This window comes from Oryzias latipes, chromosome 10 (genome assembly GCF_053564925.1).
Source record: "Oryzias latipes strain Hd-rR chromosome 10, Olatipes_Hd-rR_3.1".
NCBI classification, from domain to species: domain Eukaryota; kingdom Metazoa; phylum Chordata; class Actinopteri; order Beloniformes; family Adrianichthyidae; genus Oryzias; species Oryzias latipes.
The window spans coordinates 11,749,969-11,776,567 of NC_136246.1; the positions used below are offsets into that span (position 1 = coordinate 11,749,969).

The 26,599-nt window shown below is 39.9% G+C and overlaps 1 protein-coding gene across 12 annotated transcripts in view; it reads left to right on the forward strand.

Annotated features, from left to right (window-relative positions):
- diaph2 (diaphanous-related formin 2) overlaps nt 1–26,599 on the forward strand; it is a 426,471-nt gene that overhangs the window by 340,843 nt on the left and 59,029 nt on the right. For all 12 annotated transcript variants that reach the window (XM_078953946.1, XM_078953948.1, XM_078953953.1 and 9 more), the window contains 3 exons: nt 3,381–3,546; nt 11,652–11,787; nt 26,289–26,381. In XM_078953946.1, coding sequence (XP_078810072.1) covers nt 3,381–3,546; nt 11,652–11,787; nt 26,289–26,381 — 395 coding nt within the window. The remainder of the gene's footprint in view (nt 1–3,380; nt 3,547–11,651; nt 11,788–26,288; nt 26,382–26,599) is intronic.

A 26,599-nucleotide genomic window follows, 5' to 3' on the forward strand; every position in this document is an offset into this window, starting at 1 on the left:
GAATAAATCAACATGTTTTTGTGCCTGAGTTAACACACAGTTTTGCCTGCTCTCTGGAATAATCTTGCTGATGATACTTGCTTTTAGGTTTGTAGGTTAAATTTCCATAATTCTAAAGCAATTTCATACTTTGGAGTCTTATTTGCATCATGACTAATTAGGCTTTGTTGAAATGAGAAATTGAAAAGGAATCCAAGACTTGGCTTTAAAATATTACTTGGATGACTTTTTTTTATAGAGAAAGAGGGTTCTGCCGAATTTCTTTAACTTTTTAATGAAATCGACATTTTATATCAGATCAAAGTGGGAAGTAGGAGAGTGACTTTACAGGGTAGTGGGAAGACACAGATTTAAAATCTAGATTTGTTTTCAAGCGTATTTATTTCAGAAGCTGCAGGAGACATTTTCATATTTTCAAGCACGGTTTGGGTTTTTCTGTTCCTTTGGCAAAGGTTTACCTCCACGTCTGCTGGGACCTTTAAGTTTTCACTTAGAAGAAAGAGCCCTTCAAAGCAATAGAGAACAGCAGCCGGACAGAATCAGAGGGAGTAAATCCGATTCAGGGAGTCAATGATGTAGAAACAAGGAGGCGAAAGACAAAGGGAGAGTCCATCTTCTGTCCTCTGTGCACACTGTCCCACATCAAGTCTCGTCCAACCAAGCTCTTCTGCTTCCCCCACTCTGACAAAAGAACACTCAGAACCTTTTGAAAAAAAAACCCACTGATGTAGAAAAGTGTATTTGTGTGCAGAAACATCACACGTTTGTGAATTATAACCTCATTTGTGAATTAATAGCCTCCTTAGGGACAGAGAATAATCTATGTGCCTCACCATGGATGTCTGCATAAATGAGGGAAGAGAAAAGCTAATTTACACAATATTCTAGAAAAAAGGTTTACATCTAAATAATTGTTTCTCAAGATGGAAAATATAAATTCATCTGTAGGTGGTCAGAGAGCTCACATTGCCCATTCAATATAAAAACAAGATTTAAAGTTCTTAACCAAATAAAAAAAATAGAAAGGGCCATCATATGAGGTTTGACAAAAGGAACTGAAACACTTTAGATTAATTTTTTTAAGGATATGATATGTGAGACTTTTTTAGTTACAAATGTGTATGTTTTCTGTCCTCATGGCCCATTTAATTTTACTGAATTGAGTTGTCATTTTGAAAAACAAACATGAAGCTTAAAGTTGTTTAACAGAAGAGTGAACACCTCCTGGAGGGGCTGTTGCTGCACACTGTGCTTCAACTTCCAATTCCAATGTGGGATAGGCTGGCAGCAGCAGTAACCTTACATCAGTCTCAACAATTCTCCAGTTTTCAAAACATCTGCTGGAGTTGGATGAACTGGTAGAAATAATAGTTGGGGCTTGTGGGACAACAGATAGATTTGAATGGTGGGATGTCTGCGGTGAATATTGGTTTGATTTATGTCAAGAATTAGAAAAATCTGACACTAGTTCAAGCTGCAAGGCTTGTGCGCATTGGGATAAGTTGGGATAATAGCATTGTTTTCCTGACAGGTTTCCTGACTCATTCGAAATAATATGCATATTTACTCTTATTTTTTCTTAAATCTTCAGAAAATATATTCTGTTCCATTAAAGGATGTATTCAACATGTATTGAATACACATTGGGCGTCCGTGGTGCAGAGAGGTGGACCTCTGATCGGAAGACTGCAGGTTTGGTTTCCGCCCTGCTCGTCCGGGTGTCAAAATGTCCTTGGGCAAGACACTGTACCCCGCATTGCTCCTGGTGGTTACAGGTTGACGCTATTGTTCGACAGTGTAGCCGCCATCAGTGGGTGAATGGGACTGTGACTCTAAAGTGCTTTGAGGCTTCTAAGAAAACGTGATGTAAAGTTAAAGTTAAAAGTCCCACTATCTGTCACACAACTAGGTGTGTGAAAGTTGTTCTCCGCATTTGACCCATCCCCTGGGGGAGCGGTGAGCTGCAGACACAGCCGCGCTCGGGAACCATTTGGTGGTTTAACCCCCCTATCCAACCCCTTAGTGTCAAGCAGGGAGGTACTGGTTCCCATTTTTAGGGTCTTTGTTGTGGATTTAAACTCACGACCTTCCAGTCACAGGGCATACATTCTAACCACAAGGCCACTGAGCTGGAAACATGTAAGGAGATGCCATTTATCATTTGAAGGTAGCATTCACACCACTATGCCTAAGTCGATTGCATCTCAAAGTGAGTAGTATTTAGGCACAATTAAACAAACAGTGCTGTAAATGGTTTACACATCTTAACCAGAACGTGGTTTAGTGGGCTCAGTTACAGTAAATATCTGATGTGACTGCTAAACGTGCTTAGCCACAATTCTCTAAAGCTATTATGCCAGTCCCATGTCACTATTCTTCTCTTTTCTGATCTTCAGTGTCAACTATTGGACAGGTTTTGGGAAAAAAATGTCATGCCTTTGAACCTTTCTTTCCATCCCACCAAAAATACGTGTACTGATACCTCCTGTATGTTTTCTTCCAAAATGTGTGGTATCCATGCCTTGAATCATTAGGGTTATGTAGGTGTTTGCTAAGGAGAAGTTGAACTATGTGAACACTTGCTCTCTGGTTTGATGCAGATTGAGCATGCCCTAAGAATAAAGGCAAGTCGTCTCTCACAACAGCTGGTATCTTCCACTGCCCATGTTCCTGTTTTAACTATGAGCTTGGTTTGTATCTGCACTTCGCTGGTATACGTGCTGCACCTCTTTTTTTCTTCTTCTTCTGTCACTTGGCAAACATGTTCAAGTGTGCCTTTACATGGTGATATGTATATTCTAATGGAATCGTGCTCTTCCCACCCACAGTGTGAGCTCTGTAGTACCAAGCGCAGTTTCTATAAGGTCAATGGCTGCTGTGATAATGCTTAACTGATGTCTGCTGTCAATAGTCATTGACCAGGAGAAAAGTGCTCCGCCTGTTCAGTAAATTACAGAGTGCGTGTGAGCTCCAAGGTTCAAAACAACCTGACCCCAACGTTGTTGTGTGAAACAATAGAACAATGACTGTAATCAGCTTTTGCAGCAACCAACTGTGTCATGCTGATGACTACAAAACACCTTTCCATTGCTCCAAAACCGAAACTATTAGCTCTCTGTACTATTGACTCCATACTAGGATACATAGGTTATTTCAATGTCACATTATATTTTCTTGAACCTTTTTCAGGCATATGGTCAATTTTGTTGGTGTTGATGTTTATAGGCCCTTTAAACAACGTTGATGACTTTCTTTTTGCGCATCCATATTAATGTGAAAAGTCTTGCTGTATTTCTTGGTAAATGATTCCTGGATGTCTGCCATTTGTGTTTGGAGCTTCACTTGATCTTTTTTTTTTTTCCTTGACTGCATTCCTCTCACGGCTTCAGTAAGCATGCTCGGGAGCAGTATGAAAAACTGTCCACCATGCACAAGAACATGCAGAAGCTCTACGAGAGCATTGGCAGTTACTTTGCCTTCGACCCCCACTCCGTCAGTGTGGAAGATTTCTTCGGAGAGCTGGCCAACTTCCGAATGCTCTTTATGGTGAGTGGGAATTTATTGTTTATGCATCTGGTTGATTCATGTTGTTGCTTTAATTTTCAAAGCAGATGTACAATGCACTCCAGAGGGCACCACCTTTTACACAGGCATGTTTTACACTTGATACTCTTACAAATAAGGTGATGGTACAAGGTTTTTCACTTACTCATAAACACATTTCTGTCAGTATATTTTGATAGATCGTAACAACATTGGGTGATTACATTGGTGGGTTTCTCAGAAATAGCTTAATGAAAAAAATAAAAGGCCACATTCAAAGATTCAAATAAAAACTGAGCCAAAACAAGAGATGAGATTACTGCACCTGAAATTTCTCTGATTGCAAAAGCCAATTGAATTTATTGTCACTATTTACAGTATTTTAGTCTATGTATAAATGACTCTTATATATATTCTTTTTGCTTCCTTTTTTAGCTCGGTATAATTGAAATGGTTTTCCTACGTAGTTTTTTTCCTTAATTTTATGTATAATTGAAATGGTTTTCCTACGTAGTTTTTTTCCTTAATTTTATGTATATATATATATATATATATATATATATATATATATATATATATATATATATATATATATATATCAAATACATTTATGACATAACACAATTTAGGTACTACATTTTAACTAATGCAATGTAAATCCTTCTAACCATCTTGTGAACCCATGAGGTCGCTGGAGCCAACCAAGCTGTCAGATAAGGGTGGGGTACAACCTGAACAGGTCGCTTGTCTGTTGCAGGGCCACACAATCACACACACTCACATGCATGCCTATCAACCCATTAAGCCTGCTTTTGGACTGTGGAAAGAAGCTGGAGTTCCCACTAAAAGCCCACGCATGCACAAGGAGAACGTGAAAACTCGACAAAGAAAGGTCCCAGCTGGGATTTGAACAAAGGCCTTCTCACTGTGAGGCGAGATTGCTAACCACTACACCCCTGTGGTGCTCCAAAGAATAAGTTTAAATGTAGTAAAATGAATAAATTAATTTTCAGAATTAAAGAATGAAAGCAGCTATTCCTCTATTAACCAGTCATGTATGTTGAAAACATTACTTAATTTTTTTTTAAATAAATGTACAATTTAAAAACCTGACACAAGAGTTTGCACAGTACAAAAAGTTGTGAATTCAAGTTTATCTCAAGAAAAATGACTTTGAGCTGTAACAGAGTGTAGATAAATAGGCCTTGGACAACCTGTCGAAGCCATTTAGCACAGTTTAGTCAGTTTTATGCTTGTCCTGTCTCTTTTTGCTTGAGATAATTCTTTTGAGGGATTTGAATGCAGAGTTCTATGCTGTGACATTTTTGAATCTGCATCTAAGGATAACAGGAAATGTATTTTTCTTTTGGTAAAAATGTTTTCTGTATGCCAAGCTGAGATAAAATGAGAATTCAGAGGCAGTTTCACATAAAAAATAAATGTTCTTGAAGGGGATTTCAAAAAATTAACCAAACAACGTTGCCTCTTTTTGCTTTAAAGAGGTCGCCTTCTGTGAGTTTTACTTTATAAAGCATTTATAAAGGGAATATTCAATTAGAAATTAAACAGGCAAAATAAATGCCAAGGTAAACATCATATCTTGCTGGGGGTTGATTTATTGCTGAACAGTTTCTAAAGCCTTTCTCTGTGTCTTTTGCTCCTTTACTTCCTTTCAACCTCTGCTGGCACTACCCCAAAACCTTGCAGTGTTAAGATGATGACACAGGGCCCAGGCAACAGAGTCTCACTCTTTACACCACATTAATGTAAATAGCAAGGGTCCCCCTGTCTAAATCTTTCTCTCTTTACTGTGATCCCCGAATGAAACCAACTCTGCATTCCCACTGATCAAAGTGCACATGCACACAACACAACATTCCCTCCGGGATGCCAGAATGGCGTATCTCTAAAAGAGGCATCCACCCAAGAAAATAAATTATTCTCTCAAGCAAATAGCTGCATATGAATATTTTATTACCTATTTAAACTTTCCTGCTTTGGTTAAGGGGAGGGAAGTAAGGGGGAATATAGTGTTGCTAATATATCCATCCAAAAACAATCCTTTAATCACCATATTCCTCAGATATTATTTATAGTTTTTGGATCTTAGGTTTGCTGACAGAAAGGCTAATCCCTTCTGATTGCAGAGCACAAGGAATCATTGGCACTTTCTATTTGAATGTTGCTTTTGTTGTCGTACCCAGTGAAGCAAATGGGCTAGCTCCTTTGCGACACAATGGGAAAAAAACTTGTATATAGCTTTTTCTGAAAGTGATGGGAACTTTGTGGACAGGTTTGATGCGTTTTTATCTTTGACACAATCGACCTACATCAGTTATCGCAGATATCACTAAACTGCAAATCAAATGACTGCACTGACTTGTGGTCAGGTGACAGTTTAGCCAAATTTAGCCTCTGTAATTCACTTTCTTGGCTCGGCTTTGTCTTCTTCAGACTTTTATTTTTATTTTGTCATTAGTAAAACATTGAGCTGTTTGACACAGACAAAACATCCTCATTAACTTCTGTCTCTGTTGCAGTGCCCTGTGTAATGCATTTACAGCACGAGGCATCTGTAGCATTAAATAATCCCATAGCAATATAGTCACCGATAAATTGCTTTTACTAAAAAGCTCATAAAAAGCTCAAGCTTAATGCACCCAGCCGACATAAGACATTTAAGGAAATCCATTGACGGCAGTACTCACAGAACTGAATGTAACTGATAAGAGAATCCATTAACTCTTATTTTCCTTCTGCTCCATTCTGTGTCTCTCCATCACCCATGTCCTTTTTCTCTCCCTGTTAGTTTTTCCCTTCTGGCCAGGGAAATATTATATGATTTCAGTGCATAGAGTCATTACTTAAAAACCCCAACAATTTGTTAATTTAATGCTTCAACCGTATTCTGTAACAGAGTACGAGTGAAAATTTAGTCACAAAGTGTTTGTAATCCTGACCAGGAGCATATTGATGAGGATTTTGAGGCCTTTTTTCCCACTAACGAGTTATCAAAGCTCAGCAGATGTGCTGAAATGAGCCAACAGTCCTCCTTGTTAATTAAGTGATTTTCCAATACCACCAAAAGACTCATACTGAGTCAACAAAGTAGCAAGATTGATTAGCATTGGGATTACACTGGTGTGTCTGTTCCTTTTCATTTCATTGTACAACAGACAATGACAATAAAGCAAATCTATCTATCTATCTATCTATCTATCTATCTATCTATCTATCTATCTATCTATCTATCTATCTATCTATCTATCTATCTATCTATCTATCTATCTATCTATCTATCTATCTATCTATCTATCTATCTATCTATCTATCTATCTATCTATCCATCCATCCATCCATCCATCCATCCATCCATCCATCCATCCATCCATCCATCCATCCATCCATCCATCCATCCATCCATCCATCCATCCATCCATCCATCCATCCATCCATCCATCCATCCATCCATCCATCCATCCATCCATCCATCCATCCATCCTTGGGTGTGGATCCATCCTCTTCTGTAGCCATTTGATATTAAAGGGCCTATATCACGTGAAATTAACTTTTTTGAGCTTTTGAGTGTATTGTAATGTTCATTCCTCTCAAAAAAGAATTTCAAAGCGCTATTTTGCTCCATTCACACATCTCTGAGTATTCCTCTGAAAACCTGCATTCTGAGCAGCAGCCCCTCCCAACCCACGAAAAGGAGCAGGTTCTCACATTGTGACGTAGACCAGTGAGGAACAGCCCCTTCCAGGAAGAGTCTGCCCTAGTAGCACTGCCCCCAGGCGAACACCCACTTTCTCCTTGGAGCTATATGCAAAACATCCATCTTTGCAAAACTTCTGAGGTTGTTTGTTTTTTGTGGGCGAAATGCAGACAGGCTGCTGAGGTCGGCTCTAGGTTGACGTCATGAAATGTCCGACATCCATATGAAGCAAAAGGCAGTAGATCGAGTCTTCTTACTTCAGCGTAGGAAAATGAACTGTGAAAATACCTAATATTTCATTTTAAAAAATTGTTCTTTGGTGTGCGAAAGGTAATATATTATCATATCTACAGATATAGTTTATTCTGAATGGCTTAAAAAAATCATTTTTTTTATTTGATTTGAAATTGTTTATTTCAAACAATCAAAGGAATAATGCACAAAACAATACAATAAGCATTAATACATTCATTCAAAGACATATCAAACTTAAGATAAGTAGATATTGAATCAAAGATTGCTTGAAAGGGAGTGAAAGGAACCGATCTTATATAATCCCACCCCTGTTCTACTGTTAACATTCACACTGAAGGCATCAAAACTGTGAATTAACACATGTGGAATTATATACATAACAAAAACGTGTGAAACAATGGAAAGTTTGACATATTGTAGGTTCTTTGAAAGTAGCCACCTTTTGCTTTGACTACTGCTTTGCACACTTTTGGCATTTTTTTCTCAGTGAAGTTCTTTTTAAAAAGATTTATCATTACACTTGAGTTGTCAGATTAGCATCAAGTTGTGTATTCTTGCGTACAGCCGAGTTATCTCAGTGTGTAACCTTTGACTTCCTGAAGCTATTTTCCTTACATTCTATCAATCAGTGCTACAGGTGGCTTATAAACACATTTGCAGCTTAAAGCCAAGTTGTTGAGACATAGCAATAACGCTCCTTGTGTGAAATCACTGGTGCTGCTAAGCAGTAGGAATATATATTGCTCTCTCATTGGACCAGGACACTCCAGTGCACGAGAGCAGAGCTGAGTGGTGAGAAGTGTCATGTGTAAGGTCAAGGAAGAACAGTAAAACATTTCATGAATAATTGAAAGAACGCACCTAGAAAGGGAAACATCGCCCTGGTCCGTCTTATGAGATTAAACCCGTGGGTTACACAAAATTCAAGTTTCCAGTAAGGTATGGATGCAGCAGAACTCATAATCTTCAGCTTAGTCACACTGCATGCCATGAGTGTAGCATCCGCCCGCTTCATCTCCTCTCTGAGCCTAAAAATATCTCACACTTCAGCAGTCTCACTGGCAATGCAACTTACCATTTATATTTTATAAAACATACACACGCAGTTTAGTCTTAGATTTAAATCTAAAACACTTTACGTTTACCAATTCTTTAATTAGATAAATTGGATTACACATTGCCATTAGAGCTTACTTAATTGTTCATGTCATGCATTAAGCTAAATTGATGAAAAACGTCTGAGAAATTTTGGTCCACTTTGATGTGATGGTTTGACAGAGCAGTAGGGGGCAGAGTTGATACTGACATATTTGTAAAAATGGACAGATCAAGAATAATTTAAACAAAAGGACAGCACAGGTAGGATGGCTTGAAGACAATGTGAGAGATTCAAGACTATGATGGTTTGCCATCCTTCCAAAATCAATACTGGCCTTGAGCTTTGTGGAGCCATGGGGGGTACTGAAGCCTATCCAGCTTTCATAGGGGAAAGGCGAGGGCCTAAACCAGTCCATAGCAAGGTTACATTCAACCATGGAATGGATACATTGACATTGATATTTAAGGAGTGGTTTTGACTGCATGTTAAGCCATGCTTTTGAGCTGTGGAAGGAAGCCATGCTCCAAGGAAGGCCACACATCTAGAGAGAGTGCATGCACACCACAAAGACAAGACCCAGTTGAGTTTTAAACAAAGGGCTTCTCGTCGACTTAGTACATTAGCGTGCAGCTCCCTCATACAGTTTAGTCCTGAACAAAGAAGAGATGGAATGAGGACCAGTGACTGCTGAGACATTTTGAGTGTATTTTTTTGTGTCAGCATTATTCTATTTAAAGTACCTGTCTAAATGTGAGTTCACTACAGAGTCATGCAGAGTTGGACCTGGTCAAAAGCTACAGAGGTATACTATCAAGTTTGCTCTGTTGGTGACCCAAGAAAATGCCGTAACAGAATGCCACTGTTACCAGCTTCTTTCACGTCCTCACCTCGCACTGTTCTCATGCTGTTCTCTCCTAGGTCCTCTTTACCGAAGTCACACAACAACACATCTTGTACACACCGCTCCGTACATTCTGGAGAAAATTTAAGACTTTCATGTTCGCCTTATGGTTGTGAAAGTACTCTATATAAAAACTATGATAAAAGGAGCGGCCTGTTAGCTGCCCCCCCCCCCACACACACACACACACACACACACTCACACACGCACACTCTAAGAAATGAATTTCCCACCCCGCTGCCTCGCCGGATTTGACATGCAAATTTCGGCCAATCAGATCAACCAGAAAAGTTACCGCCCCAAGTGACAAAAACGCCCACTTGACACTGCGCGCAGTCTGCGTGCTCAGTTAGAATTGTACCTGCACGGTTGTAAGGTTCGCTCACTCAGTTCCTGAATCCACCCACTCAGTTGTCTTTGCGCTCCTTCAGTTAATGGCAGCGATGAAACGCTAATGATCATTCTCATACCAACATAACAGCGGTGGGGCTCGCGGGGAACTTAACTGCATCTTACCCAGACGCAGAGCTGTAAGGTTTCACTTTGGCACATGCAGAGATATGCTGTTTCACCTGTTCTGCTTTTTCTTTGCTCCCCCTAGTGGCAGATCACACGGGGATTGTTTTATTCTGTTTATACTTTTATTGTTTTATTCTGTTTTCATTTATTTATTATACTTTTTAGTTCTGAGCTCTCAAAAAGAATGACTAATGGACAAAGAATAATACAGCTTCCAATGTATACTTGCTGCTTCGATTATTAATTATGCTGTTTGATCAGAGTATTATAATTAAGTTGTATATTCATGTTTACAGTCAAAATCAGTTGTTTGTTTAAAGTGTGTTTTGCCGACAGGATTTTTATGTGTAATCTCCATAATTTATCTTTCAATTTATGCGGCAGTCGTGCACTGGAATGAACTGAACGGTGTCAGCGGACGAGAACAGAAAATTCCATGCTGTCAGAGCCGCCCATCACTTAAACAAAATCCGCTGGTTAACCGTTTCACAGCCGAACGCATGGCACCGCTCTCATCCCGTCTATTTCAAAGTGCTTGTAATCAATACTTCTTGCAGAGGCAGCGGTATCATTTACACAGGTTTGATGTGGTGAAATGCAGGTCGCTTTGTAAGTGTTCACTCACTTGAAGCTGCCCGGGAAACCAATCTCCATTTACTCTCTTTTTCACCCTCAAAATGGATTTTTATATTTTACATACATTTTTCGGAGTATTTCACCGTTTTTAGTTGACCTCTCCCTCCTTTCCACCTCCGCTGCTTTTGCCGCACGACATGAAGACGGTGACAATTAGGCATGTCCTTGCTCATGGAGAAAGGCTCTGCTATTGACAGGCATGATGAGCTGCTCTTTCCTTCTTCCTTCCTCCACAATCCCCATAATCCATCTGTTTTAGCTGCCAACACGGCACATTCATCAGGACCGCAGGGGCATTTGTTAGGAGGGACAGCCTTCTGTCACCACTTTTCATATCAGTGCACACACGGGGCTGTGCCTTCACTTACTGACGCACAAATACACGCGCAAGATGCTAATAGACGCCAACACACGGCACACGCAGTCACACCCATGTAAGAACATGCGGCATGACCTCTTACACATTTGGAGCTAACCTGTGATGGACTCTTTCCAGGGCTCCACTACAGGCCTGGGATGTGAGAACATTTTGTTGTCTCCAAAGGTCACACTGTTGCGTCTTATTCTCTGTTGGCAGGAGAACAAACTGGCACATTTGTAGAAGCCTGAATACCTGCTGTTGAATCTTTCTCTTTCCCTGACTCCTTCCTGACATTTCAGCTGGTCACGAAGGCGGAGAGGCACGATACCGCTTTCTCCATCCTCTGAGACAGGCACACTGCTGTTGCACTTTTCACATATAATTGCTACCCCATGATGTCAATGGAAATACTGTATACGCATCTAACCCTTCTGAGTAGGGCACATATACATACCAAATCTTTGTGTGATTTAAAAACAGTCTAGAAAGCTTTAAAGAAAAACTAGGTTATAAATATTTTGATTTAATAGCTTATCTGTGATGTGATAGCAACAATGACAAAGGAGGGGCAAGGTGACAGGTGCCATATTCTGATTTTATCGGGTCTTGTGTGCCTCATCAGGAAGCTGTGAAGGAGAACCACAAGAAAAGGGAGGTGGAGGAGAAGATCAAGAGAGCCAAGCTGGCAAAAGAGAAAGCAGAGCGCGAGAAGCAGGAGCGCCAGCAGAAGAAGAAGCAGCTGATTGACATGAACAAAGGTATGTCATTTGTCCCTGTGCCACCACGGAGATGGAGATGGGTAGACAGGTGGGGGTGGGATGGCAACATGTCTGCAGAGGAGAGTTTTTATGGCATTTGGCTTCTGCCAGAATTGAACTCGGTGTAGTCAGATAGGGAATGGGGAGGATCCTGGTTTTACAGGCCTCTCAAAGCTGATCAAATTCAAACCAAAAAAAGCATGTTCATTGTAAAAATTCTGTTTTTAAAGCTTGATTATGAAAAGGCGGGGAAGAGGGACTCTCTGCTGATTAAATACCCACCCTGATTCTGGTGTCATCATTAGCTTTTCATGTTGTTTTTTTCAAGCAACACAAGAGAAATCTCAGTCGGTTTCCAGGCAGCGTGTTAGATTTATTGTTCTAAACTGCTGCAGTGACTCCATTGTCCTCCAGCAATGCCAGTAAGTCTGGTATTGATCTCTGTAAGTTGTAGTTGTTCACACATGGAAAAATTAGGGTGACAGAGCTGAATGCCTGCTTCTAGTTTTGCCAATGACATTGAGAAGGAATGTCAAGCCTGGAAGGGCTTTGCAAGCAATCAGACGGCTCTTTTGTCCATTATTTATTTATATTTCAGACAAACAGACAGGGATTTCCACATTTCATGAGTTTCTAAATGTCAGCGCCAGCCAAGGAGCCCTTTGTAGCTCAGCCACATTGGGAAATTTAACGCGACAGATTCCAGTACGCCAAAACTCTCTGAAATAATTGATCCATGCTAAAGTTCCTCCGTTTTGTTGTTCCTTACCTCTCTGAAAGCTTTACTTTTAAAAACCCAACACAGCTGGGCTAATGGAGGCCTCTCTCTCATTCCACATAACCAGATTGAGACAGATAGAAAAATAGGAATAATATTAAATATTTCTGCCAGAGAAGATTTTGATCTTGGCTTTTTTGAATACCGTAATATGACTTTCAGTATGAATAAAACATGAGGATGACACAGGCAACATTGCCTGCAGCCTTGGAGATAGTGGGGATTGTCCAATACCTGGATTGCTGGACTGTCGCAGTGACATTGACCTTGGACGTTACAAAATAAAAGCTTTCAAACCCAAGACGTTCAAAGTCTTGGCTGCTTTTTCTTCATCAAGGCGCTAACCTGCTTGGACTGAATCTTGAACGTTTTTTTTTGTTCTAACTTGTTTCTTGGTAAAATTGAATCAGATGAAGACGGGAATACTGTGAGAATTGGAAGATGAAGCAAAAGCAGGTCCGTATTCATATTAGAGTTTCGGATTTTTGGTTCAGACACACTTTGATATTTAGGGTTTTTTCTTGCCTCCACTTTTTTTTTGGGGCTTGACAGCTTTGGCTTAAGAAGCTTGGCTCTTGTTTCTCTTTCTGATCTAAAATTCCTCATGCGCTTCACATATTTGCAGAGTTAGGTATTTGAGGAGATTCTCATATCAATATTTCATACTGAGCTTCAGCACGGTTTTCTGCGAAGGTTGGGGAAAATATACTAGCGTGCAACACAAAGAGACCTGTCTAATTCCTCTAACCATTAATAAATCATGTCCAAACATTTTCTCCATGAATTTTGAATTAAAAGGTTCAGAGGCTAAATGAAACATTGAAATAGATAGCTTGACATACCTGCTCTCATCAGATGAGCTGATCAGAAACCAGAACCTCATAAGCAAATGCGTCGTCTTTGCAGATGCATTAGCTGAGCAGATGGGGCAAACATATGCCTATTGTATTTTCAGAATTATGCACAGGTCAGTGTCATCTTTTTTAGGGATTTAGTGATTTACCCATTTTAATGCTCGAAAGACTGCTTGATGGATCGTAGGAGTGTTTAATGCAATTTCAAGAGTCTATTTTTGAAAGGGGATAGATTTTATGTCATTTCACAAATTGCAACCTAATCCTCTTCACTTGCGAATGATTAACAATGAAATGCATATTTGATGAGAGTTTAGTTCATCTAGCTTTTGCCTGGATGGGAGGAAGAGGCAGGGGACACTTTTAGAAATCTGATTTGAAAATAAAAAAACATTATATTTGCTTTTTTTTCAGCTGTGTACTCAAGCTTGAAGCATGAAACGGCAGCACCATACAGTTAATCTAAGTATTTGAAATGGTAATGACAGAAATCATTACACAGTCACTTCATTCCTGTTAATTAGCTCTATTTGGGATTTTGGCGGTGTTTTGAACTGACCAGCTGTTCCACATTTGTAAAACCATCAGAAAGGGCAGCTAAATCCACTAAAGAGATGTCTGAACGAATATTAAATTCCGTTTTGAATACTAAACTTGAACCGCCTGCTGAGCAGAAAAAGAATAAAATCTCAAGGATTTTTCTTCTTTGAGGTTTGGTGAACTAGGTGGTCTGGGATCAGAGGGGTCAGCATCCCTTGGTCTGTTCACACAAAGTGTCAAGTGTCTCATTTTTCCTTCACATACAGGAATCAGAAAGCGTTTTCCCTCCATGAGTAGAATGCATTTTAGTTGTATTCATTTTTTTTAATACTCTTGTGTATCCACTAATAGCCCTGTTAGCCGCTCGATGATTAAACCTGACCAAACTTTTTGGAACAATTAATCTAACAAAATTATCTGTTAGTTTAACCGTTCTTTTTCGATCACCTTCAAAAGTTTCAGTAAAACCTTTTTATTGTGTGTGTAAAGTCGTCCTCAGAATGTTTTTCACATTGAATCGGATCCCCACCCAGCTGCCTCAATCTATTGCAACAGCTTGCAGACACCAACAGCATGAATACCCTTCTTTGTGAGAGTAGAATTTGTGATAAACAGGATTTGACAGAGCAGGTGCGGCAGTTTTGCTTTTTAGCACATATTATAGACATTTTTCTAACAATATCTTTATTCGCACAACAGCTAAAGGAAACGCACACAACTGTGTTTAGAAAAACTAGATAAAATGGATAAACATCTCAAAGGTGATGTATAGTAGCAGCATATATTAAAACAATTAAAGAGTTGGGTATTATTCCTTTCTCATTTAAAGGTCAAGAAAAAGCGGTGCCCTCTCTAAATTCTTTCTGCGCAGCTAAAACGTGGTGTGTTGTTTTTCCACCATAAGGCCCATGTGAGACAGTGATTGCTTATGGGCATTCTTCTTTTCAATAAGGCCAGCTAGAATGAGGTCTCCATGTCTCTGTGGTTCTCTTCAGAGAGTAGTTGGCATGTTGACAGCCACGGGCCAGCAGCCTTTATTTATGCATCCTTCTTGTCAGCCTTTTACTTGTTGCGGATGAAATGCTGTTTACATAAACAAACTGTCCGATGCTCAAAAAAGCTTCACACTTGCTAAATGTGTTACTGTGTTTGCCGCACAATAAGGCGCACTAAAAAGCCTTCATTTTTTCCAAAAAATGACAGTGTGATCCGAAGCGCCTTAGGGTTTTCAACCAAATATTAGTAATGACCATTTTGTTTTCAGTTATTTCATTTGTCCAATTACTTACGAGCCCATGAAATGAAGAGATTGTGTTTAATAAATTCTTTCGTTTTTCCACATTTTTATGCAATCTTTTTGTTCAACCCATGGAATAAAAGCTGAAAGTTTGCACGTCAATGGCATCTGAGTTGTTTTATTTAAAATTCACTGTGGTAATGTACAGAAAATAAATTAGAAAAAATGTGTCTCTGTCCAAATATTTATGGTCCTGACTGTAGTTGTTCTCACTCATGTTGATGCAATTTTGAGAGGAATACGGCACTCTGGCAAAATGTCTGCTTTTTTTTTTTCGTTTTTTTTTTTGCAAGTAGCAAACCACGTTATGTGTTAGCACGCTTATGGAGCTAAGGTGTAGCCGTCTCCGACTGTTTTATTTTTTAAGTGTTACTAACAAGGGTTGGAATTGGCGGAGTTACAATAATGTTTGTTTTGTGATATCAGTCTGTTTTTTTAACGTGTTGCAAACAAAGTTGATAATTACCGGTTTTGTGAATATGCCAACACTTCCAACGTGGCTAACTTGTAGCGTGTTACAAACATGTTCTGGTGGTACTGCGAACGCAGTTCATGATTCTGGCTGACTGACACACTTATCTCTGATTCTTAATGCACCTTATAGTTCGGTGTGACTTATAATCAGTGTGGCCTACAGTACGGAAAATATGTTAGCTTTAAGGAAAAAGTAACTGGGCTAAAATATTTTCCTCTGAGTTTTGTTGTTATTTTACTTTATTTTTTTCAAAATTGTGTGTCTATATATATGTCTATATATATATATATATATATATATATATATATATATATATATATATATATATATATATATATATATATATATATATATAAAATCTAAGAATTCACATGTCCATTATTGTGATAGGCTAAACTTAAAGGACACATTCCTGTGCAGCTGGCTGACTGCTCATGGCAGGCAGAGCCCTGTCAAGAGTGACAGTGGAGGAGCTGTGGAGTGATGGCTTTGTGTGACACTGACAGCTGCCAGTAGGCCAGCACATACCTGCATCGCAGCCATGCCATCTGGGTGATCATAGACGAGTGCTGACATGCGGCGGTGGTGTGGACAGGTTGGCTCTCCAAGTTTGCATAATGTCTCCAAAGCCCAGCAGACATGGAAAACAACATTACCTCTGGAGATTGCTGTACAGATGTGAAGGTCAGAGACCTGTGCCGACAAAAGAAACCGAAGAAGTACCTCAATATTCCTCAGCTGAACTTGGAAAATGAACCACAGATCGAAGCTAAATCTAACCTTTTAGTTTGATATGAAAGTTATGAAACAAGGAGACAATTTCACAATGATGTACACTGCAATGGATCTGTATTTGCCAGCAGTTTATTCTCTAAAATGTAATTCTTGCTTCAATGGGGCCCTTCACGCCTGCTTATATGCTTCATTTGAAAGGTTACGAAAAATATATTTCATTCCCGACAGTTTAATGCCAAACTTTCAGTGAAGTTTCCTTTGCCCTTGCATCTAAGCTGTCTCGATCCCCGGTGAAAAAAATGCAAGGTATGCGTTGTAAGTGCTGGGTATGGATTGGTGAATTCCATAATTACCCTGAAAGACAGGAACAAGGGCACCAGCATTATCTGCTGTCATACTCTCATTCTAATAAATACTAGCATATTAGAATGCGCTGTATCTGGAGTCTGAATCAGAATCAGACCTATGGCAGCAGATTCTATAGACATATGTGGCTTAGTCCCCTAAGACGAGGCAGTGTGACATGAGACTTGTTGGAAAAAATGTTCTAATTGTGTCACATAGGAATAAACATATGATTATTGACTTCAGACTATAATTTTTTTCCTAGAGATGATGGCTATCCACTGCCTTCGAAGAGCAGAATAGTCCCAGCAAATAAACATAATGATCAGGAAAACCGCCCTGGTTTAAAAGGAGGGCACGCACCAAAAACCCTGTTAAGATACGTGCACACCGCCCTCGACAAGACGCATTTCAAGTGAACACTGCCAAAGAAAGGTCTATGTAAACACGCTTGTATCCGCATTTAAATTTTTCGGTATCTACGAACAAAGGCCCCACTATTGAACATGCTTTGAAAGTTTAACCGGGTCTAACTTTGACCAATCGGGGACTTGGATTAAGTAGTGACGTATACGGATGGCGCCCCACTTAATTCATGGAAGTGCCAACCATTTGAGAATTGTTAATGAAGGAGGAATGAATGATTGCAATATGTGCCAGACTGGAATTATATGACAGCAAGCCTTTCACTTATCGGAATACAGTTGTATATAAAAAAAAGCCTTGAGAAAGACTTGCCAGATTTGCACCGCTTTGACACTTCCCACCAAGCCTCTTCTAACCGTAGGTGGCAGACACGGGCTAGTATCGAGTAGTGACAATTCATTGTCAACACCGTGGGCTTAACGCATGCTATCACATGCCCGGTGTGGACGTAGCTTTAAGTTAAAGTTTCTACTTGATCTAGGGAAGTGAGACAGGATTCAGACACCCCTGCCCTTTCCATTATGCCTCCTTTAATGCACCGTTCTGGCTTTCAGTTTCTAGCAGGGTGTTCATCTGTCCTCATTCCTTTCGTTCTGTCATTTCTTTCATCACTGTGCTACCTCTTTTCCCTGGTAAAATCAGCTTAGGCACAGCTGAATTTCATTCATTTGTGGGTGGTTTAAGTATCTCATCATTTCCTCTCCTAGATCTGGACCACACGAGTCACTATACAGTCAATCAAACCTAATTACCCTCACTACAAAGACCATCACATCCCATTGTCAAATCCATTTAGTTTCCACAGAAGGCTCCGCCTTTCACTGATGCAAACAGCCCGTGTGGGGTTTAGTTCAGATGTTATCTTGATCTGGATTCCCAAATTCTGTGCCCTCTGTCCAAATGTGCCCCTCATTAAAATATAAACGACTCAAACTTTATTTGAGTGCTTTTATTATTATTATTTAAATCTGTTACAAATACCTTTATGTGTTTTATTTCCTTAGTAAAGTAATTAGCAGTGTCATTTAGGGAATTTTTTAAAGGTCTGTGTTCATTTAAGCTTTAACAATAAATTATCCGTCATGTCAATGTTCTCATCACACCACTGTGATACTAAACGCCCATCAGCCAACCACACTAAGGGTTCTTTTGCAATAGCTAGCAATGCAGATCTTTTTTTCCCCCCTCCATAATAAAAAACATTTAGTGGTTTGTATGTAAATGTATTTCAATGCAAAGCAGCAACAGAGAGGATGAGGATTACATTAAAGCAATTAAAGATGTAGGATTTAGCAACTCCCAGTGGTCGCATTAAGAAAAAAACACACAGCAGCAAAAGGCAGTTCAGAGTAAAGTGTTGATTTTGAAAGATTCAGATATGAGGCTCCAAAATGGCAGGTTGGAATCATCAAATGGACTGCGGAAGCTGTCAAAATGAGTACAAATATTAGCAGACAAAGAGTGTGTTCAATGACATTGACAGCACACTTTTTAAAGTAGTTTTTAAGCAGCTTTCCCCACTTTTTTTTCAAAGATACAGTAAAAAGAGCACACCAGAATAACTGACTTTTTCTTTCCTTTATAATTAACTAAACATTGCATAAATAAGGGTTAATAATCACTTTTTACCGCAATTGTGGAAACCTGAACGGTCTGACTCGAAGCTTCCGCGCTTATGCCATGGTCATTTACAAACGAAAGAAATATTAACCAGTTTTTAGTCCTTAATTCTTGTTTTTTTCCCCCAATTTGGATTGCTTTTTTCACGAAAAGCGGAGTATTTGTTACGTGGTGCGGCGCCTTTTCATGGTCACGTGACAAGGCGGCGCACCACCGCTGCAGTCAAGATTTGGCGATATAAAGCAATATATATATATATGTATATATATATATATATGTATATGTATATATATATACATGTATATATGCTGATCATCCCTATGGGTTAAATTAAAACATCAGTTCAGAGAGAAAGTTCCCTTCTTACCGGTTGTTTTTGTCCAGATGATGAAGCTAAAGGTTGTTTTAAAGAAGCCGGCGCAGTGATACAGAAGATTTGAGATAGGTGACCGGAACTTCTTTTTGGGGCGTACGGTTATCACTTTTTTACCCACACACAGCAGCCAATCAGAATCAAGTATTTACCCAGACCATGGTATAAGTGACCATAAGTGTACAGTTTTTAGCCAAACAATAAGGAAAACAAGGACCTGCATGGATCTATTTCTCTCCAAGTGTATGCATCGGAATGTAGCAGTTCTCCATTCACGTAGAATGTAGGCTCTACGCCACAGCTATGAGATTGATTAAAACAAAGTCTGCTTCTGATTTTCCACAATTTTAATTTAAAAAAATGCATTAAAAATTTAATTTTGAGCTTAATTATCTTTATATATCTCCTCAATCATCAGAAAAATCCTACAGGAACAAGTTAAAAATATCAACACACAATTCGGAGTGGGTCTTTAAACTTTCTCTAATTAAAGTAAACAATTCTATCTGTGTCAAAGACCACCAGTTGAATCCATCACTATATCAGCCCCATTAAAGTTTATTCTCTGTTGAGGAAGGGGGTTGGGGTGGGGGGGGTCAGAGGAACTAAATTTGGGTCAGGGTATGTCGTAGTCAATTTTAGCGGTATCTCACTTACGAAAAAAGGGGGAAGTTGAGCTGCACTGCGGTGTGAGGACAGCATCCCATGGACCGTCTGGCATCCTGACTCTGACCCCATGTGGCATGAGGAAAGTGTGTCAACTTTAACATCTGCCTGTGCTGGGTTGGAGCTCTCCCATGTGTGTTGGTAGTGTTACTGGGCAAACTAGCCAACAGCAGTGTATGGATAGATGGTATGGTAAATGAGGAAGCCTGCAGGCAGAAGAGGTAAATGATAGCAGCGGAAAGAGTAAAGCGTTGCAAGTATTTCTCATCTCCCCCATCTTTCTGTCTCGTAGCATCCCCTCCCTACTCTGTTTCTCACTTGGGGCCTGGCAGCATCCATCCAGATGGAGGGTTTATTTTTGTTTTTGTTTGTTTACTTATTCATGCATCCAGCTATTCGGGGCATCGCAGGGGCTTTTGCTCCACCACAGAATGCAAATCGCCACGGCGGCTAATCCACTTTCATCTCTCCCTTGTGGACATCCAGCTTCTCCACACGTTCTTCCCGGTCTCTTGCAGTCAAGACATCTCCCTGTTTGTGTGTGCGAGGCGACGCCCGCAGTGACCAGGCCGGCCAAGCCTCCTCCACTGGCATCTACTTCATGCATGGGAAATGCGACATACCTTTCACCTTTCACCCACCTTCAACCCTTCTGGAAACCTTCTTCCCACTCCCCACACCCTCACTCCATACCCAGACGTTTTTCCTCTCTGACCCTGGCGCCAAAAAGTGGAAATAGTATTAGCTACACCTCCATTCACCCTGGAATGAAGTGTGGTGGCTGCATTCATAATTGAGTTTGGAAGGACATGAGTTGGCTAGCGCATAGTGCCTTTTTTATTTTCCAATTTCACCCTTCCCGCCCCTTCCCTTCTTTTTAATGGAAGGAAGCCAGTACCTGTCTACACCCCTACTATTAAAATCACCAAATAGGGAATTACTGGAAAGTTACAGATATTTCAAAGCTTCTGCTTGGATCGGGTTGTTGGACAGCAGGGAGATGGTAAAAGAGAGGAGAGAGGGGAAAAACAAAGGAAACATATCTAACAGGTGCATGACTGCTGTGCTTCGGGCACTTGTGTTCTCTCTGTGACAGTAATGGGGTCTGTCTGACTGGATCTTAGGAGCTGCTGGTGCAGCTGGGAAGGAGGGCGAGTGGAAGGTTTTTATGCTCAAAAGCCTAGACAGTTAGGGACCAGGAAACAGAGCAGTAAGAGGAAGTGGGTGTTGAGTAATGCAGGTGGTTGTGTATATCTAGGTCGTCGAGGTTGAATTCAGGTGCGAAAATAACACAGAACCAGGTGCACACAAGAGAGAGCAGAGATAAGGGCTGAGATTAAAAGAAAGTGCAGTTGCTGCCTCTCCACCTGGTCATAAAACAGCACACACACACACACACACACACACACACACACCTCCTTCCACTCAGGCCTTTGTTTCACGGCTAATGGTCCAGGTTAATTGCACAGGTGACTGTCTGTGGGGGAACAGATGGGCTCAAATGTGTTCAAAAACAGTCTGCAACAACACACAGCACAATTCCTTTTTTTCTCATACCCCCATTCGAAGTCATGGAGGGTGGATGAATACTAGTCGTCAGAGTCCCTCTCTGATCATCTTGTGATCTATTTTAAAAGTGTTCCTAGTTGTCTTGTACACTTTTGAAATATGTCATTTTCTAGGACATAGTTTCTGCAGAGCGGCAGGAGTTAATCAGAAATTCTCATCTTAGTTGTGAGGGGAACTGTTGGGGTAGAGTAAGCCCACCCCATTTCCCATCATCCATCTGTTTACACAATCTCCCACTAACTTACAGCCCCTCACACCCCTAACCTCGCATTGCCGGTGCAACAAAAATGGCGAGCAATATTGGAGCTATCCAGGTGTACAGTTTTGAATGAGATTCCAGCTCAGATGAGGAAAACAAACAAGTACATAGATCTATTTGTCTGCAAGTGGATGCATTAGAATGGAGCGGAGCACGGAGCTTGTGGCCTGCCAAATGTAGCACCTACGTCACTGCTATAAGCTTTTTCAAACTACTTTTTTTTTGTCTGCTTCTGATTCACAACTATTTGAATAAAGAATTACTCAGATGTTCAATTTCAAGCTTAGCTTTTTTAAAACATGTCCTTCATCATGAGAAAATGCCACAAAACATGTTAATAACACCAAAAACATAATTTTCTTTGAAGTGAATTGGCTGATTTTGCAAAACCTATTTAATTTGAAAAAAAAGGCTCATTATATGCATTCAGTGGAAAATGGGATTTATTAAAAGCCATTCATCAAGAATATGGCCTGATTCTTTCAGATAACCTGCCATTGATGTCACTCTTAGCATAGGGGATACGTCAGGGATCACCAAGCTATAATTTGCAGGTTGGAAGTTTCTCTCTCTTTTCCCCAATAAATCACGATGGATGATGAGCTGCGGGTTCTCTGTGGATCTGCTGGGTTTTCATGCACTGCAGCAACACATCCAGGAGATGACAGACAACACCAAATTGAATTTATGAACAGGCTTTGTTGACACTTTGATAATTATACAAATGCTGCGCCTTTGGTGCCCAGCATTCGGCATTTTGGCTTTTTCGTGCTCCGTTAGATTAAATGAAAACTTTTAAATGTCAGCTGTTCTTTGTTTAGTGCTTTGCATAAACCAACTGGTAGGAATAAAAGGGAAAAAAAAATGTTTCTTGAATTTTCAATTTGTATTGAGAGTTTATATTAAAATCCTTTTGCATTGGGCTCTAGACCTTCACAGGTAAAGGTCACCATGCTAACATGACCAAAGGTCACTCACTATTTTCCCTCTTCTTATCAGAGAGTTTAAAAAACAAGTTCAGTCTGGGATCTTATTAAAAGCACAAAATAAAAATAAGAAAGGATGCAGAATTTTAATTTTGTTGCCCTATTTTTCAGATTATAATTTGCGTTCTTTTGCAAATTTTTGCCGGTGGGTCAATTTATACTAAAATGCGACTTTAATGGGATTAAAAAAGAAAAAGGAAAGCAACAACTGCTAGAGATCACTGTAGATCTCAGTATTAGTACTCAGTATTAGTATTTACAACTAACAGTAAGCAAGAACCAACCGACGAAGAAGGGGCGGAATTGTTACAACGCAAAACAGAGGAGGAACATTCAAATGATTTAGCAATTTAAAGTGATATCAAGAGTTTGGTTGACTTGTTAGCATGTTCTTTATGATATGGTTATCTAATAATTTTTCATATGCTGTGCTAATTTGCCAGGTTCCTCCTATATTTCATGAAGCTAATTAAGCATCACTGAATATTCAGTCTATTATAGTTGTTTATTCTGCCATTGTGATTTTTACTTCTTCATTAGGCTTTTTTTTGCATCTGCAACTTATACTCCAGAGTGACCTAAAGTCTAAAACGACAGTAGATAAAAGGTTTTCAGGGTTAGCTGTAGATTGTGTGTTCTCACCATATATTATGTGCTACTCCCTATAGATAAGTATAGTTAAATACAGCAGAAATTGACTCAACATTACAGCCACAGAAATGTTCATTTGTCTTCTATATGTCTGAACATTTCCCCTTCTACTTGTTATTTTATTTTTTTTTATCCTCGATGGCAACGCGTGTCTGTCCCCATTTGTTATCCTTCCCTTTCCTTCCTATGTTTCTGTCAGATTCCGTCTTGCGTTCTGCTCCTGGGATCAGCGAGCAGGACGTCACAGCAACTTTTTCTCTTTTTTTTTTTCTTACTATGCTTGACATATTTTCATTTTTCTCCATGAAAAACTAATCAGAGGTGTGAAATTTCTTTGTCAATCCTGCAGGGAGCAGATTGCTCACGTTACCCCTGCTAATTAAAAAACGTGTTAGTGAGCTCGTAAATATACTGCAGACGGAGCCAACCCCTAAGTCTCACTGTCGCACTAGGCACGGTCTCTAGGTCCAAGTGATACTAGCTTCCCAGGTAAAAGATGCAGAAGGTGAATACGATTTGTGGAAATAAGGGATTCAAGGAAAGTTATGAACTTGGTGAATCTTTTTTTCCGGGAGTTTCACTAAGCTTTCTCTTGTTCCTGAAACTACTTAAAAGTGCAAAACCTGCAATCATGTTCAACACTTGCTCTAATCATCAACAGACCTAAGAATCCGTAAGTAAAGGATGCCTACTTAGGTGTTTCATCACTGAAAGAGTTTTTAGTGTCTCGGGTTTTAACCCATCTTAACCCACACAAAAAGCAATTTGATGTAAGCAGAAGAGATCTTTCCTCTTGAGAAGGATCTTTGTGCATAAAAGGTTAACTTTTCTGTAATTCTCCACCATGCAGCGTGCTACGGCAGCTAATGAGAAGCAGATGAATATTTGGCTTAGGTTTAACAGCTCAAAAAAAAAAGACGTGCGAATTACAGGAACAAGGCAGAAATGTCAGCTAAAGTGGGCAGAAGTAGCTGAGAAAGTTTGCATGAGGATTTCAAGAATAAGTACAGTCAAATAATGTTGTGCTTTTTTTATCTTTTCAGACTAAGTGCTTACCTTGTATTCAACAGATTTACTGAACAAATACACAGATTGCACAGTTTTGTGAAGTTTATGCACAGGAAGCCTATTTGTTAGACTTTTCTAGTGCCCGACTTTAAGCTCAGGACAGCTCTGGACATAGTTAATTGAGCGCTGTGAAGTGACTTGGGAGTATGCTTCCCATTTTAGTCATTTTGGCTTTTTGTGTCTGCTGTCTTGAACCCCCATGCAACAGGGCTCCCAAGTTCTGGTCGTTACAAATGATGAATTGCGCCACAGTTAAGGTAGAAGTAGGACAAATTGAGCTAAGTGTCAGGTGCCCCCAGTGATGTTCAGGTCTGCATGAAAAGGTAGCAAAAAAAAAGGAGCTGTCAAAAAGTAGCAAAGTGTTTGTGCATAAATGTTTACCTGGCACTTGTCCTTTTTAGCCCAGATTTAAAAAAAGTGTCTCAACATGTTGGGAGCTAGAGAAGTGCAAGTTAATCACGATATTGTTCCTCATTTCCACAGGAGATGAAACTCATGTGCTCCTCCTTTAAACCAATAAGCTTGCCATCTGAGGTGTAGTACTGCAATTTGAGATAAGCACTACTTGGCTCAGCTTTGGTTTTGTTCAGATAAAGCTGGTCTAATTAAGCTTGATTTAATCAGAATTGCTTTTAAACACAGCACAAAGTCGGAACAGTTGCTTTGATTTCAAAGTAGCCCTTGGGAAGAACTTGAAGAAGAAAGAAAACCACGAAGATAAGATGTAGAATTAGTGGATGCAACTTAATAGTTAGTATTGCAGTTTTTTTTTTTTTTTCAACATTTGCAAAAGACATTCTTTCTATTCTTAGTTATTATGTATTTTTTGTGTGTGAGTGATTGCAGGTGGGCTAGTTGGTTTCTGGAGGAGAAGCAAACATATGCAGAGTGTCATACTTTGTCAAAGTGTTTTATTTGTAGATTAAATTCACCTGACTTTAGTCATTTTGAGCACACCCAAGTAACAAAAGATTGATCACCCCAGGACCTATGTAAGTTAGTCGTGTGTGCTGAGAGTTGTCTGCAGCTACGTTTGAAAGTTTACTCTCTGTAAACACATCATAGAAACACCATGGTAGATATATAGGAAGAGCCAATTCACTCATATGTGCAGAAGAATTGATGGCAAGTCTCTTCCACCGCAATAACTCACTCTAATGATCCCGGTTTAAAATAATGCCTGCTCCAGACCACAATGATAAAAAGGTTGGCCCTCTGACTCATTAGTATAAAGGCACAAAGATAGATGACCTAGATATAGAACCTAAGCTTATTTTTGAACCCTGTCGCCACCAAGCAGCACGCTCCATGTACACATGTGGGTGCAGCTACACAAGTCGTGTTGTCGCCCTTCTAGCCCGGTGTGATGCCGTCTGCCTCCACCTATGTGGGATCATGCATTTGCAGGACAGCTAGAGAAGTGGGCAGGGGCGGAGCATTTTGAAGGCTGGTCCCAGCATCATTGACGGAGCGATGATGGAGAGCTCGGATATTGAGCGGCTCCACACTAAATCTTTGTAAAGAGCACTTAGCTCCCCTACTTTAGCCCCAGAAAGGATCCTGTCTGTCTCCTCTAAACTGAAGTCCAAACTAAGTTAAGTGTATTTTACTCCATCCCAACTGATTACTAAAGAAAATGGGCAGTCCTGATTGACAGGGCTGTCTCGACATGTGAGCGCTTCCAAGGACTGGTCGAAGCTCTTTAGAATAACAGGACTTTGTCTTCTGCTGTAAAATGATTGGTAATGCGGTTGGAGTAAAAGTCCAAGTTTTTTAGATTAGATCCTAAAGTGTTAAAGGTGGTGTACGTGTAATTATGTTCCATAAACATGTTGTCTTCATTATGGGTTCTCTTGCAGAAGGAGATGAAACCGGTGTGATGGACTGCCTGATGGAGGCTCTACAGTCCGGAGCAGCCTTCCGTGACAGGCGGAAACGGACACCCCGCAATGGTAGGGCCATTGAAATGCTTCTGTGTTGATTTCCTTCCTTTTCAGAGGTTTTCTTAAAAGTTTGTTGTGACAGGCATATCAAGAAAGAAATGCTGTCCATTCTTCTCTGCCTTCAGCACAATAATGTGCTTGTATAAATCACAAACAGCACATTTAGATCATTGCATATGCACAGCGCACAGAAGCAATCACCAGGTGCCGCAATCGAAGGCTGGAAA